Source organism: Caretta caretta, chromosome 27 (genome assembly GCF_965140235.1).
Source record: "Caretta caretta isolate rCarCar2 chromosome 27, rCarCar1.hap1, whole genome shotgun sequence".
Taxonomy (NCBI): domain Eukaryota; kingdom Metazoa; phylum Chordata; order Testudines; family Cheloniidae; genus Caretta; species Caretta caretta.
Window position 1 is genome coordinate 7,792,801 of NC_134232.1, and position 16,003 is coordinate 7,808,803.

Consider the following 16,003-nt stretch of genomic DNA (forward strand, 5'->3'; position numbering starts at 1 on the left):
CCCCCTCCCCTTCCTGGGGAGCTCCTGCCCCCTCCCCTCCCCGGGGCCCCAGCTGCCCCCTCCCCTCCCTGGGGAGCCCCTGTCCGCTCCTGCCCCCTCCCCTCCCCGGGACCCCAGCTTCCCCTCCCGTCCCTGGGGAGCTCCTGCCCCCTCCCCTCCCCGGGGCCCCTGCTGCCCCCTCCCCTCCCTGGGGAGCCCCTGTCCGCTCCTGCCCCCTCCCCGGGGCCCCAGCTGCCCCCTCCCCTCCCCGGGGCCCCAGCTGCCCCCTCCCCGGGGCCCCTGCTGCCCCCTCTCCTTCCCTCCCTGGGGAGCCCCTGTCCGCTCCTGCCCCCTCCCCGGGACCCCAGCTTCCCCTCCCCTCCCTGGGCAGCTCCTGCCCCCCCCCCCCCGGGGAGCTGCTTGCTCCTGCTCCGCTCCCAGAGAAGGCGAGCGGGAGGCGGAGGCGGAGGTTGCCGTTGCTCCTCCCCGCCGCGAGGGGGCGCCGCGCGGCGCTGCTGCCGGCCGCTCCCTTTCCTCCAGCCCGGCCAATCTCGTTGGCGCCGGTGGGTCCCTCTCTCCGCTGCCCGGCCCGGCCCGTCTCGTTGACGGCGGAAGATGGCGGAGGAGACCCCAGTCTGCAGCTTCCTGTTCAAGAAGCGGGGCCCGGCGGCCGGCAGGGGGCGGCGCAAACGCCCGGGCAGCGACCAGGAGCAGGGTGAGGATGGGGGAGGGGCCGAGCCCCGCTCCGGACCGTGCCATTGTTCGGGGGGTGGGGGGGAGTGTGTGTTTCCTGCTAAGCCCTCATCACTGATGGATTCCGGGCCATACCATTTGTACCGCGGGGGTGGGCGCTGGGCTGGCCCATTACCTTCGGGGAGGGTTTCTGGGCAGGCCCAATATGACGGGGGGAGGGGTTGTCCCATTATCGGGGGGAGGATTTCTGGACTGTCCCATTATCACTGGGGAATGGTTCTGGGTTGTCCGAATGTTATGGGGGTGGGGAAGGGGTCTGGACCGTGCCACTCTCCTGGCAGGTGGGGGAGCCCTGACAGACTGGATGGGCCTTGGGGGGGCCCCGCTCTGTGCGTAGCCCCATGATGGGAGCTGAGCCAGCTTCGCCCCGAGAAGGGGCCGGATCCCCCTGCAGCCTGGTGCCCAGCCCCCATACAGGCTGAGTGGCCCCCAAGAGCCCTGTGCCCAGGGCCTGGCATGTGGGGAGCACTCCTTGGGGTGAGGGAATGGGGCCCCACTCTGGGGGCTGAAGACCTGGCCTGGCTACTCCTGCCCCTCCAGTTGACGGCCTCTTTTCCTCTGCAGGGAGCAGCAGTGATGAGGGGAGCACGGTGGTCAGGAAGGAGAGGCGGCGGGAAGCCCACAACCCCATGATCCAGAAGGTGACAGAGCTCATCGCAGAGATGCCCAGCTCCACGCATTGTCCAGTCACTGTATCCCACTCCCTGTGTAACAGGCCTCCCCGTGGAGTGCGGGGTGGGATGGGTCCCATGTTCGGACCCAGGAAATCCTTGGGGGAGATCTGCAGAAGGTGCTGTGCACCAGCACCACGAGACTGCCCACCAGCATCCTCGCCTAGCCATGGCGGTGCCATACGCTCCTCTGGAGTGGATCCAGCCAGTTTATAAGATTTATCTGGGCCCATGACAGATTCAGATTATGCAGGATTCAGATTCTCACTTAAAAAAAAACAAAAAACCCTATGTTTTGGGCCCTTCTGGTTGTGGGAAAATCTTTTCAAATGTGACCAGTCAGTAACTCGTGCAGAATTGTCTTTCGGGGTCTGCAGGCATCCTCGGCCAATGCCCCGCTGTGAGAGAGGAGAACTTTCCGTCTTTAAAGCCTAATGAGGACACCTAAAGGACCTGATTTTACAAATCTAGGTGTGCAAATGCACAGATTGGGTAGATGCATATGAAAATGACCAGCAAAGGGCAGTAACTGGGAGATCTAAAAGTGCCCCATGTGACTTTTACCCAGAGGGATGCAGTATGCCACAGTAACTTTAGTAACTGAAAATTTAGGCCAGGACTAAACCGGTAGTGCTTTGCCAGTATAACTATACTGGTATACTATACGAGCAAAGTGCTTCTAGTTATTTGCAGTTTATATCAACACAGCTCGCTCTTTTACCAGTATAGCTTATTTCACCCCCACCCCACTCCAACTGAAAAAAAGTTACACCTGAATAGCGGCATCTACACTAGGGGCTTCTGCCGGCACTGCTATAAGGGTCAGGGATCACACCCTTGATAGACAGAGGCATGGTGGCAGAAGTCTGTAATGTACGTACAGCTTTAGTTATTGTGTATGGGTGCTATGGCTCGCTTGATCTTTTCACAGACCTCCTATTGTTACCCATTGGAGATGCACTGTAGATTGAGGGAAATGAGTGGTTCTAACATTGCAGGCCCACAGATCCAAATTAAACCTATCACTTTGCTCTCTTAACACAAGAATTTAACTTTGTGGTGCCCCTCTCTTGGTCTAGGAGAACCAAAGGTGTTTTGCTCCGTCTTCCTTCTAGCCCAGAGGTGGCTGCATTAAACCAGTGCTGTGTCTATATGGGCCCTGATTTCGACAACTGGTTGCCTTCCTGGGCTGCAGCACTATCTCTGGCCAACATGTGATGGGGAACGTGTCCGGGTGTTGCTGGTGGTGGATCTTTCTCGGTTCTTCAGATATTTGCCCTCCCATCTTTCAGACCAGGAAAAGTGGTAAAGAGAAGACCTCGTATGGGGCAAGCAGCAGTGATGATGAAGGAAAGTCACAAGGAATCGGGGTCGCTTACAAATCAACGAGATCAGCGGTAAGCACAGTGCAGCACGTGGCTTTGCAAGGGGCCAGAAGGGAAAATTAGATCACTTAGTCTGCATAACAGAGGCCAGAGAGTGTGTTTGGTTGGTTTTATGATTGGCCCCAGGATCAGGTTTTGTTTTTGAAACTCTATTTAGTGTCTATCTGGTGCTTTTCTCTCTCTCTAATGTCTATCTTATCTGGCCCCCATCACCATAGTATTTGAGCGCCTCCCAGTCTTTAATGGATCTATCCTTACAACACTCCCATGAGGAAGAGCAGTGCTATTATCCCCATTGTACAGATGGGGAGCTGAGGCACAAGGTGGCTAAGTGACTTGCCCAAGGTCACACAGGAAGTCTGTGGTGGAGCAGGGAATTGAACCCAGGTCTTCATTGTCCTAGGGTAACACCCCAATCGCTGGAGCAAGGAACTCAAAGAACTTTACAAGAAGGTCAGTAACTTTATCCCCATTCTGCTGATTGGGAAAGTGAGGAACAGAGAGGAGAAGTAACTTTCCTAGGGTCACACAGCAAGTCAGTGGCAGAGTGGGAAACAGAACCCAGGAGTCCTGATGCTCAGTCCAATGCCCTAACCATGCAATTACAAAAAGAGATGTGTATGTGACTACAAATCCTTATTGATGTAGAAATTTTGACTGTCTTCCCAAATAAACATCACTAAAGGCCTTTTTGCTAGTAACATAGACTCTTTTCCAGTGTTGGAGATCCAAACAGCGTGGTTTAGTGCAGGAGAAGCAGACACTGCCCTATCTAGTTTAACTGCCCTGAGCTGAACAAAAGCCTAAAAGGAACAGTCTACTCAGATGGGAAATCAATTGGATCGAGTTTCACTAATCTGAGGAGGTGTTAGTAATGGAAACAGACTTTTTTAATGCTTGCCATGTTGTGGTAGCTGAGTTGGTCCCAGGATATTAGAGCGACAAGGAGGACGAGGTAATAGTTTTCATTGGACCAGCTTCCATTGGTGAAAGTGACAGGCTTTCGAGCTACACAGAGCTCTTCTTCAAGGCAAGAAGTGGTACAGATCTCGGCTTTGACACGCATTCCCGCTCACTTCCCCTCTCTGTGCCCCCATTTCCTCCTCTGTAAAACAGGGATAGCGCTGAGCTGCCTCCCACAGGGGTTGCAAGGATCTATTAGTTCATGTTTGTACAGTGCCTTGTGACGAGCTCAGGGCTGCGATTATTATTCACCACTTGGGTGTCAGGGAAAGGTCTGTGGCTGTCAGTTTCACATCCCCCAGCAGAAAGTGGGAGGTGCTGGAGAAGAATGTGGCTTTATGTTCATCTGCCGGAAACTCCAGAGCTCGGTTTATTTGTAATAAGAGGCCGGGAAGCTCCCACCTGGATATAATTGTACTTAAGTCTCTGCACTGTGGGACTGTTGCTAAAGGGTTGATGAAGCCCAGTATTAATAGAAATGTTTTCACGATATTAAAAAAACAGATGTATTAACTAAATTAAATGGTAAACCTCCCACAGCTGGGTTAGAAATCCAGACAACAGCCTTTGTAGGAAGAGTGGTTTAGTGGTTAGGGCACTAAATTAAGAGATCTAGGTTCAATTCCTAGCTCTGCCATCGGCCTCATTGGGCAATTCCCTGCAAAATAGGGGTAAATGCTTCCCTATCTTTGGGAATAAAATCCATGAATGAGTGCGAGGTGTGATAGAAGGACCGAGATGTTAAAGAAGCAGGAAGTGAAATGGGCTGTAAACACAAAGTGACTCCTGCCTGGTTAGGTGCATTGTCAAGGTACCAGAGTGAAGTGCAACAAGCAACCAACTGGTATCAGTGGAAAGTGACTGTCATAAGAACTTAAGAATGGCCCTACTGGGTCAGACCAAGGATCCGTCTAGCCCAGTATCCTGTCTTCCAACTGTGGCCGATGCCAGATATCCCAGAGGGAATGAACAGAACAGGTCATCATCAAGTGATCCATCCCCTGTCATCCATTCCCAGCCTCTGGCAAACAGAGGCTAGAGATGCCACTGATAGACCTATCTTCCATGAATTTATCTAGTTCTTTTTTGAACCCTGTTGTAGTCTTGGCCTTCACAACATCCTCTGACAAGGAATTCCATAGGTTGACTGTGCATTGTGTGAAGAAATACTTCCTTTTGTTTGTTTTAAACCTGCTGCCTATTAATTTCATTTGGTGATCCCTAGTTCTTGTGTTATGAGAAGTAGTAAACAACACTTCCTTATCTACTTTCTCTATACCAGTCATGATTTTATAGACCTCAATCATATCTCCCCTTAGCCATCTCTTTTCCAAGGTGAAAAGTCCCAGTCTTATTACTCTCTCCTCACATGGAAGCTGTTCCATACCCCTAATCATTTTTGTTGTCCTTTTCTGAACCTTTTCCAATTCCAATAGATCTTTTTTGAGATGGGGCGACCACATCCGCACACAGTATTCGAGATGTGGGCGTACCATGGATTTATATAGAGGCAGCATGATATTTTCTGCCCTATTATCTATCCCTTTCTTAATTATTCCCAGCATTCTGTTCGCTTTTTTGACTGCAGCTGCACATTGAGTGGGTGTTTTCAGAGAACTATTCACAATGACTCGAAGATCTCTTTCTTGAGTGGTACCGGCTAATTTAGACCCCATCATTGTATATATATGGTTGGGATTATGTTTTCCAATGTGCATTACTTCGCATTTATCATCATTAAATTTCATCTGCCATTTTGTTGCCCAGTCACCCGGTTTTGAGAGAGGCCCCATTCCTTCAGCACCGTGCATTTATCCTGTGCTCCTGACGGCAGGATCTGAGCAGCTTTCTTCACCGGGGGAGTCTTCTCTTGACTGTGAATGGGGAAATGTGCTTCTTGCATTTCAGAAACCTGTAGGACCGGAGGACATGGGAGCGACGGCTGTGTATGAGCTGGACACTGAGAAGGAGAAAGATGCCCAGGCCATCTTTGAGCGCAGCCAGAAAATCCAGGAGGTCAGTCAGCCGTGACGTGTAAAGCCAGAGCTCTGTGGGGGGAGATGATATGTTCGTCTGTTTAGTCAGGCACTTTACCTTGTCTTCTCATTGTCCAGGGTTGGCCAAGGGGCTGCTTCCCAGTTGAAGTGTGTGTGGGGTGGGGGTAAGGGGTTAGTAGGGGAGAAGAGCTCGGGTTCAAATCAACCTGCTTAGTGCAAGCAGTCGGAAGCAGTTTAGCCACGGGTGCCTGGTCATTTACATGGGACCTGTGATTGAGAGGTCTAAGCCTGGAACAAGGGATGCTGCAAATCAGGCTGAAGCAGCTTTGGCAGAACTGACTGGAATAACAGGGTTCTGCGGGTGTGCTGGCAGAGGGGTGTGTGAGAATGTGTTGATGGAGCAGGACTGAGATAGCAGTGGGGGCTGCAGGTCAGGAGTGAGGCACACTGGCAGAGCTGGGTATGGGGAGCCCAGGCCTGGGATAGCAGGGGGCTGCGGGTCAGGATTGAGGTGCATTGGCAGAGCTGTGGTGGGCAGCCAGTCCTGTTCCACGCCTTTCTTCCAGGAGCACCAAATTCGCCCACTGATTTTGAAAAATGGAAGTGGGGGGGAAGCTTTATTTCCCTAAGTTTAACAAGCCAAGTATAAATCCCTTTCCCTGGTTACAGTGGGCACCTCCTGGCTTTCATGGCCATCCCTCATGCTCCGAGAAGGGAGTTGCGGGGGAGGATGGATAGCAGAGAAGGTTGGGGGCTGGCGGGGCCAGAAAGCAGATCTAGGAGACTGGGAAATGGAGCTTTCTTCCCTGTTTTCTTGCTCTCCCTATGTAGGAGCTACGAGGGAAGGAGGACGATAAAATTTACCGGGGGATCAATAACTATCAGAAGTACGTGAAGCCCAAAGATACGTCGATGGGGAACGCTTCCTCGGGAATGGTCAGGTAGGTGGCCTGACTTTTTAGATCGGGAGCCATGCTGTCCGGGCAGCATGTGGAGAAGCTTGCAGCATGGGCAGCAGACATGTGTCTGTTCTGGGGACAGGGCGTCAGTTTCCAGTGTAGCAAGCTGGCCCCTTTCACCAATGCTACCCTCCTTTTGAAGACTGATTCAAACCAGAACCTGACTGTCGGCGTCTCAGATGCACCTGTTCTAAGCATTCTTCCGCACCTTTCAGGAAAGGCCCAATCCGAGCGCCGGAGCACCTGAGGGCCACTGTGCGATGGGACTATCAGCCCGACATCTGTAAAGACTACAAGGAAACGGGCTTCTGTGGCTTTGGAGGTGAATGGACGTTTCCCTTTCCGCAGCACCCCAATCCCATCCTGAGTTCCAAACTCACTAGCTAGCCCCTTTTTAAAAAGAACATCCAGGCCGGCACAAGTTCTCCAGACACTGTGCCAGACTCACAAAGTGGCGTCAACCCAGCCAAACGCTTGTAGAGGCAAACGGCAGCATTTAGATGGCTAATGACCTGAACTTGCAGTCCATGAGTAGAGGATGTCTACGGATCTAAGCAGGACATTTCTGGAGGATGGCCACAGACTTCAGACAGCCTGTCTCTTTGTTTATATAGTGCCGTAAATGCACAAGGCGCTGAGTCAAAGGCAATTGATTTCTACAACTAGAAATACAGTAATCACCTGACAAGGTGGATCTTAGCCAGAGGATCTCCGCATGATTGTAAGATGAGCTATAAAAAGAAGATGAACCTGTCCATTCAGCGGGTATTATTGACCGGGGTGACGGAGCATGGGTGTGTGGTTACAGCTTTGGACTGGGAGTCGGAGGTCTAGAGTCTATTTCCAACTCTACCACTGAGTGTCCCTTTGTAACCTTGGGCATGCCTCCCTCTGGCAGGGAAATAAGAGAAGGTGTGAGGGGATGTGCTCCGCCCATTCCTTAGTGTTTGTGTGTCCCATTTGTGGCCTTGTTCTGCCATGACGGGGTGAGGGTTACATGTTGGATGTGACACTTCAGTGCTTGGGAGCCCCATTGATCAGATCAAGATGTAAACTGGGCTCTGTAGTCTCCATGAGCCACACCCCTGCATTAAACACAGCCCCAGTGGCCTAATGGATAAGGCACTGGCCTCCTAAGCCAGGGATTGTGGGTTCGAGTCCCATCTGGGGTGAAAAACTTTGGGGGGGAGGGATAGGTCAGTGGTTTGAGCATTGGCCTGCTAAACCCAGGGTTGTGAGTTCAATCCTTGAGGGGGCCATTTAGGGATCTGGGGCAAAAACTGGGGATTGGTCCTGCTTTGAGCAGGGGGTTGGACTAGATGACTTCCTGAGGTCCCTTCCAACCCTGATATTCTAAAAAAAAAAAAAAAAACAGGAGGGGGGGATTGCACGCTGATAAGTTGCACCTCTCTTGGGCAAAGCACAGTAGCCCCTGCAGTACAGCAGCCATTTATAAACCACTTGCAAAAGGCGGTAACTGAAGAGTGGTGGGAGGGAATGCTAACTCCTTGTCTGTTTGTCCTGCTGCAGACAGTTGTAAGTTCCTCCACGACCGCTCTGACTATAAACACGGCTGGCAGATTGAACGGGAACTGGACGAAGGACGCTATGGAGTCAACGGTACAATAGTAGTCCTCTCCCTTCTCTCCCTCAATTCCATTCTCATGAGGTCTTGCAGCGTTGGTATTTTAGAATGGGCTAGACTGAGGGCTCTTAGGGGATGACGGGTAAAGGAGAAGTGATCAGTGACTCCTTCCCTGTCTCAAATGACGTGCTAAGTGGTGGGTCACAGGTTTAAGTTAAAGATAAAAAGGACAGTCCTTCATTGCAGTGGGTCTCAAAACTGTGGAACTCCCTGTTGCAGGATTGTAGAACCCAATCCTGCAGCTGGATCGCTATGTCCAATAATTGCTGCTGTTCCGAGAACTAAGAAAGCACTGAACAACTCTGCTGCTTCAGGATGATGGCTGGTTGCCACGGGGGCTGGAATGAATACCCCTTCCATGAGCAGCATTGCCCAGTGGGCCAGGTTCATCTCCCGGGGGATGGGGGCAGAGGAATTAGGCTTTCTTTGAAGTATCAGGTATGCCCTAGTGCCAGAGGCAGACTGTGGCCAAGAAGAATTAATGGCCTGATCGGCTTTCTGAAAACTTCACCCCAGGTAGTCTTACCCCTAAAGGGGTAGTGATCTGCTGTTGCTCACGGCCCAGGAGCGAGCTATGGGTGGGGCTGGTGGGACACCTCCCTGCCTTTCAGCTGCACTCTGGCTGCTGCACGTTCACAAGTATTTCCCCTCGTGAAACAGGGCTATTCCTTGCCGCTACGCCGCGCAGTTGCTGCGTCTCCAGGCCACGGGCTGCGTGGCGCTTCTGACCCGTGGCAGAAAATTCCAGGGGCCAGGTTGTGTGTTCAGCGGTTGGGTTTGGAGCCGAGTGGTTCAGTGGCAGCTAGTCTGGGAGGAACACTCGGAAGGCAGCCTCGCTGGTGTCTGCTTATAGCAGTGAGTGGGCGAGGCAGAGGAACCTGCTCCTTGGGGGATGAGCAGCGAGCATGTTCGCTCATTAGACCTAATTATATCTCCTTACCACGCAAGCTGCTGACATCCGAGACGCCTCGCTGCCAGAGCTGGGTTATTTCTGGCCAAGGACCAGGCCCACCTGCTGAGTGCTTCCTGCACTGGGGGTTGTGCGTGCGCCGGGCTCTGGCGGGCTGACTGGGATGCCCCTCTCTTGCCGCCTGACTGTGGTCAATTGTCCTCTCTCCCGCAGACGAGGAAAACTATGAGGTGAGCAGCGATGACGAGGACCTGCCCTTCAAGTGTTTCATCTGCAGAAGCTCCTTCAAGAACCCTGTGATTACCAAGTAAGCAGCCGCCTCTGGTGCTGGGATGGGGACACAGTGATCTGGCTTTTAGATCACTTACTGAGTCCATCCCTCGCTCTCCGTGGCCAGTGTTATTGCCCTCCTCAGGGTGACACTGCATCTGGGCCTTTCAGTTTCTAGCTGCCTGGACCCTTCCCTGGCGTTTTTCCAGCACTTTCCCTCCAAGGCTCCCAAAATGCATTCATTGTCCATTGTAAAGCACTTCCCATTGTGACAGCAGCTGTTTTATTCTGGCTTTTATCACCAGCCTTGAGATTTTTTTTTCATCCCAATGCTTTACCAGTGCTTCATAAGCATCATTATCCCTGCTGTACACATGGGGAAACTGAAGCACAGGGCAGTGAAGGGACTTGCCCAAGGTCAAAGAGTGATTTGGTGGCAGAGCTGGAAATAGAATCCAAGCGTCATGATGGGCATCCCACCCTACCATCCCAGCAGTGGTGAGCTGGGAGGTCTTTGTGCCTCAATTGGGAGCCTCTCCTCTGATTTGACAAGGTCCTGTGAGCATGTCCAGGGGTTTGGTCTCTGGAGCATCAGCCCAGCTTCCGTGTAGGACTCCTGGGTACACTTCTCAGTCATGCTCCCTGGCCTGGGATCGCTGCAGAAGCAGCAAACCCAGTTCTTGGGAGCAGGGGCAGATCTCTTGGGTGTAGCACCTTGTGCCTTGTTCTCGTGCGGGAGGGTCTGCAGCTGGTCCTAAGGCTGTGGAATGTTTCCTCTGCTGCATTTGTACTGTAACAACCCCTCAGGCCAGGCCTTGCCATAATGCCCTTTGCAGGTGCCAGCTTGCTGCTACGGGGCAGGGAGGAGGCTAGCTGCTCGATTCCCCCCTGGGTCCCAAGGGAGTGAGCCGTCAGCGCCCTCCTGTCTCCAGGTGCCTCCCAGAGATGGTGACTTTGGGTCTGTCCCCTGCAGCCACTCCTTTGTGGGAGACTTACCCTGGCCCCCTTGTTCCCTCCCGGCAGGTGCAGACACTACTTCTGCGAGAGCTGCGCCCTGGAGCACTACCGCAAATCCAAGCGCTGCTACGTGTGTGACCAGCAAACCAATGGTGTCTTCAACCCAGCCAAAGGTGCCTCACCCCTCCCGCCCTGCCCCCTTCTGGGATCACAGGCCTTTCTTTAAGGCCAACCGGGGTGGATGTTGCTGCACTGAGTAGGGAGAGCCGCCTCCATCTCTCCAGGTGGCGTGGCTTGGCTTAGCACAGGCTGGATCACTCCCCTTGCTAAACAGATCGGAAAATACAGATGCCCTAGTGAGTTGGGTTAAAGCTCTGAGCTGGTCTCCAGCCTCCATCTTGAAGCGCCAAGAGCTGCATGCTCTTCCCCTGCGAATAGCTGGCCAAGTGGAGCCAGCAACAGAGAGGGCCGGGAAGACCTTCTGATGGGCCGGATCCAGTTTTCCTCTTCTGCCTTGGGTGGGACGTGCTGGGCAGGGGAGCAGCCTGACTGGACACAGTAACCAAGAGCATCCAGAGGGTCAGTGCTGTACATGCCTTTGGGTCACCTTGCGGCAGGAGGTGGTGGAACGTCCTAGAAATCACGTTTCCCTCTGTCTGCTGGGGATTACCCAGGAGCCATGAGGCGACTGCTCCCACCTCTAGCCCTGCCTGAGCGATCGCAGCTGTCTGCCCGAGCCCGCCTCTTGGAGGCCCCAGCCCCTCTCCCAGCTGGCTCTTCCCATGCCCGACACCTTGATAGCCCCTTCACCTTACTGGATCCTTGCCTGAGAGCAGAGCTGCAGTTCCAGGGCTCGTTTCAACCCAGCTGCACCTGCCAACAGCCAAATCTACCTTCCATGGCTGCTGCTGGCCCGGTGAGGGCCTTAGCTGGGACTGAGAGCTATTTACGGTTCTCTGGGGAGAAGCAGCCCTTGGGAAGCACAGGGTCTGTTCAGAGCCTCACCCCTGCTCCTCTTGTCTTTTGCAGAGTTAATGGCAAAGCTAGAAAAGCACAAGGGTGAGGAGTCGGATCCCTCGGAGCATGGAGATGAGCCATAGTAGCACAACTCTCTCCCCTGTTCTTCCTCCCACCCCCACCCCTCAGGGTTTGTAATTATCCCAATAAAAGTTTATAGAAAAGACCTGTCTACTTCGGATTTTGCTTGGAGGAGACTGTCACAAGCAGGTTATTAGCTTGTTAACCCAGCCACAAGGATCACCAGGACGCCCCCTTGCGCTGAGCTGCCAGACTAGGTCCTTTAGCTGTCAGCGCCCCAGTGGTCTCAAAGTGGGAGACTAAGGTGAGGAGGGTCTCCCAGCCAGGCTAATGCACAACACAGCCTCCAGTCAGCTGCTAGAGAAAACGTACCAGCAAAGCCCTTGCTGTACTGCCAGGACTCAAGTGGCAACTTTCCTGTGCTAGAAGGTGGTGGTGGGTGGGCTCCTGCATGCTGGGCTGCAGCATTCCCCCCACCCTCCATGGCTGTAGGACCACGGTGAGGCTCTGTCATCTCCAGGCTGGAGCAAACTGCATTTTAAATCACACAATGAGACCCTCACTTTACAAGGAAGTCTTGATTTGCCCAGTGAGCATGAGACACTCATGGTCTCTGCTCCCTGCCAAGCATGAACCCAGAGACGCTTCTGCCCCAGCTGGTCCCGGTGAGATTTCTTTAAAGGGTGATGCCGCTGGGGTGAGTGACAGCCCTGGAGCGAGAAGTTCTCGAGCTCTTTTAGAGCAGGGGGAGGACGCTAAACAGGTCGAGTAGAGCAGGCTGAAGGATGGGAAGAATTTCACAAATGTGAAGATGTTTCCAGTTCCCAGGGTTCAAAATGAAACTTTCAAAAACCTCAACCCCTTGAAATTTCAGATGTTCCCCCCCTTTCTGGCATTACTGTGAGGGATGTCTAAAGGATTTTACTGTGTCCATTTCTCTTTCCCATCTTGCTTTTAAAAGAGGTGCCAGTCTCACGTTTATTTATTCACCCTGCTCTGCTGTGTGTGTAGCATTGATTGTGCCTGTTAGCAACCACTCCTATACTCGGTCATATCCTACAACCTCTGGGCTTTGCCCTCGGTGTACCTGCCTTTAAACCCTCCACAGCATGAGTCAGGGGTTTAGCTTTCCACAGCAACCTCCTACATGTTCCTCACAACGCTATAAGAAAACATCCCAGCACTCCACTCTTCATTGTCCTAAGTGCAGTGAAAGGGAGCTCAGGCTGGAGCCTCCCACTTAATTTAATCTGATTGTTTAGCGCTCTCCCCGCCTCCCCCTGCTACAATTTCTTTGAGCATTTAAAATCTAAACTCAATTACAAGAGTAAAAGGGCATCCGATCAATCTTCTTCAGCTAGACGGGCTGTCACCACCACACCTAAGCCAGAGAAACTTCAGCTCACAGGTTTGGAGAGCTTTATGCCTCTGAGAATAGGGGTTGGGTATCCTAAGGTTTTCACTTGGACTATGGAAGTGATGCCATACACTGAGGGAGGGGGAAGCAGGCTGGATTTGTCATGCACAAAGGGTTATTTCTGGCATTTACTAAAATAAGTTTAATCAGTGTAATTTCCTGGTGCTCTTTTGTTCCCCGAGATATCATCACAGGCTGGTTCGATATGTGAGTTGAAGAGCCCTTTTCCCCCCTAATTCCTAAACCTCTTAAGAGTCCCAAGGCAGGGTCTTGATTTTTCCCCTTCAAGAAAGCCCCATGATGATACAGTAACAAGGGTCCCACTGTTGGTCATTAGCTGGAAGTTTTAGGTCTGCCTACTTCTGACTGCTGCATCTGTACAAGGCCCATTGCCGCTGTGGGAAAACACAGCCCTTTGGGTTCCACACAGCTTCAAATAAACCACCTCCCTTCCTGCACTGTACTGTGCCCCTGGCAGATGTCACAAGCTAGGCTAGTCCTTGAGGTTAGAGCTGCACTGCTTTCCTCCTCTAGCAAGTGCTTCCAGGCTGGCATTGGAGAAGGAGGGGGCCGTGCTACTGAAACGGCCATCATTTCAGGCAACACTAAGCTGACCTCTGGCCAAGTCTGTGCTCAGCCACGTCCCCTTGCTCTTTGCAGAAAGGGGGGCTCTGGACTGTGTCCTGGGCATGTTCCAGTTCATGAAATTATGTTCTGCCTCTAAACTCCCCCTCGCTCTGCTGCAGGTTGAGTGGTGCTGTCAGGAAAGAGTTACTATTTAGCTAAAAGCAAAGACAAAATCTGCAGAACAAGCAGGAATGATTTTAGTAGCTGGAAAGGCACTGACCATTGTAAATAGCTGATAAGCTTATGCCTGCCCAGTAATACAAATGGAGATCACAGGCCACATTATTCTGTAGCGATTAGCATGTATTATACAAGTCCGGGTCTGTTTGAAACTACATTTACAATTATTTTTCAAATGCTAGATAGTAAACAAAGCTAAGCTTGAAGGGGCAATTTCAAATGTAAGTGCCTCTTGTAAAGACATTATGTATCTTAAACTCCACTTCAGTGCGAGAATTCTATTAAAATGCAGTATTCTGAAAAAAAGAAAAAACTCAGTTCTTAGAACAATGCTAACCCTCCCTTCACAATCCACTGGATATCTGTAAGCACTCATCCCTCCCCTGCCTCCTTCCCCTGCAAGGTACCCATAGATGCTTGATGCAATAGGATGACCTCTCTACATATGTACTGTTCTTAGTTTTATCTTTGTTTAGGGTTCTCTCTGGACTTGTAACAATGCCTGTCTCTGTATGTGCAGATAAATGCAAATGAATTGATCAGAGAATGTATATAACTGGCCACTGTGGCACCATATCTTTGAAGCTGCTTGTAGTCTTCCCGGTACCATGAATAAACCCCCTTCGGTATTGTCCGTGCTTGCCTGATTCTTGGGGAAAAGAATCTTTTTGCCGAACAGTGTTGGCGCAGCGAGCAGGGTGTGATTGGGAATCCTTGGAGAGTTTCTCACAACCAGGGATAGAGATGAGTACCTTTCTACTTCCCACCTCTAGCGCACACCTTGGCTGGGGACTCCCTGAGGCACCCCTCCACACCCCTTTTTAATACGAACCACATATAGGATGCACAGGCAAGAGGACTGAATGGGTCTGTGTTTGTGTCCAGACACCGAGCACCAGGGATCGCTGGAGGCGAAGGCTGCATCGCCAAGGACTGAGCCCCAGAGCGTGTGGTGCAGTAAACTGAGGACAAGGGGGTGCTCAGTCAGCCTCCCCTGAAGCGCCGCTTAAGTGGGTTTCAGGAAGCTGGGATACGATGTCTTATGAACCCAGAATGTGTCAACGATACCCTCCACGGGAGGGAGGCTCGTTGAGTTTTTGAAAGGGAAACATGAGAAGGTTCAAAAGATGATGGCAAAAGCTGGCTGGAATGAGGGTACGAGTACAATGGATAGCATGTGGTGGTCTGGTCAGACGAAAGGAAGGTTAGGGAAAGGGATCGTAATAATGTATTGCGAATATGAAAGGAAATTACAAGAATTGGAAACACTTTACATCAGCGCTGAATCAAAAGGCAGATTGCAGCCGCAAGCTGAGTGAGCTTGAAGCAGAGAACAAGGCTTTAACAGCAAAACTAAAACAAACCAACTCCTCTGCGCGTGTATTGTTGCGAGCACACAACAGAAGGGTGATTTTACTGACCCTGACTCAAGCAGCGATACTGATAAAGACCAAAATGAAATGAATTGGAAACGCCTTGAGGAACCAATTCAAAATTGGGACCTAGCACACATGGGGGAAGATCAAGATAATTGTCCCCCCCCAACCCAAAATTAAATGCCAGTGCTCCCTTGGCCCCTCTCCAAGTGACCACTCGGTGGTCAGGGACAGGTGAAAACAGAGTGGCTCATAATACTTATAAGCACACTCCTCTCAGCGCAGAGGAAATGAGGGGCTTACTAAAAGAGCTCCCTGATTTAAAGCCCAAAGACCCAAATTTGATATTCTGGAAAAGAATAAACCAGATGATTACCACCTATACGTAACATCCCATGGATCTTCATTTCTTAACAAAAGCTAAATGCCCCGACCTATCATGGGCCAAGATCCCTGCAGAAGGACACCGAAAAGGCATTTGGGCCTCTGTTAAATTTGAATCTGAAAATATGACATGACCTGTGCCTGCACTGAGTTTAAGGAAGCTGTCCAAGAAGCCTTGGGGAACGGAGCCGGTAGTTGGGGATTGATCGTGGGCTGTGTACAAGGCAAGGACGAGCCTGCCTCTCAATATTGGGAAAGAAAGTGGGAGATGTATTCCAGCAATGCAGGGACTGCAGGCCCAAAGAAAACAGATCAGGCATTTTTAAAGATGTTAAAGGAAGGTTTTAACTCCCACCTGCAAACAGCCCTTGCTTTGGGAGTGAACCCAGGCTCTGATTATGAATCCATCTGTATGAAGCCAGACAGGCCAAAGAGATAAAAAGCCAAGTCAGGGGCAGAATCACAGCCAGTTGAATCCCTGCGGTACCTCCC

General features: G+C 51.7%; 1 protein-coding gene and 1 non-coding gene across 3 annotated transcripts; both read left to right on the plus strand.

Annotated features, from left to right (window-relative positions):
* Window positions 1-497: 497 nt before the first annotated feature.
* On the plus strand, window positions 498-11,670 carry LOC125626822 (E3 ubiquitin-protein ligase RNF113A). Of its 2 annotated transcripts, none has more exons than XM_048830298.2 (10): window positions 498-694; window positions 1,297-1,373; window positions 2,696-2,800; window positions 5,660-5,767; window positions 6,580-6,689; window positions 6,923-7,029; window positions 8,238-8,327; window positions 9,476-9,569; window positions 10,556-10,662; window positions 11,519-11,670. In XM_048830298.2, exons 1-10 carry the CDS (start codon window positions 595-597, stop codon window positions 11,587-11,589), a joined length of 969 nt encoding a protein of 322 aa, XP_048686255.1. In that variant the 5' UTR covers window positions 498-594; the 3' UTR covers window positions 11,590-11,670. The 2 variants fall into 2 exon arrangements, with proteins under 2 accessions (XP_048686255.1, XP_048686256.1); XM_048830299.2 differs by lacking the exon at window positions 498-694 and adding an exon at window positions 950-1,013.
* Window positions 7,807-7,879, plus strand: TRNAR-CCU (transfer RNA arginine (anticodon CCU)). The gene has a single exon. It is a non-coding gene; the product is annotated as a tRNA-Arg (tRNA).
* Window positions 11,671-16,003: the final 4,333 nt, after the last annotated feature.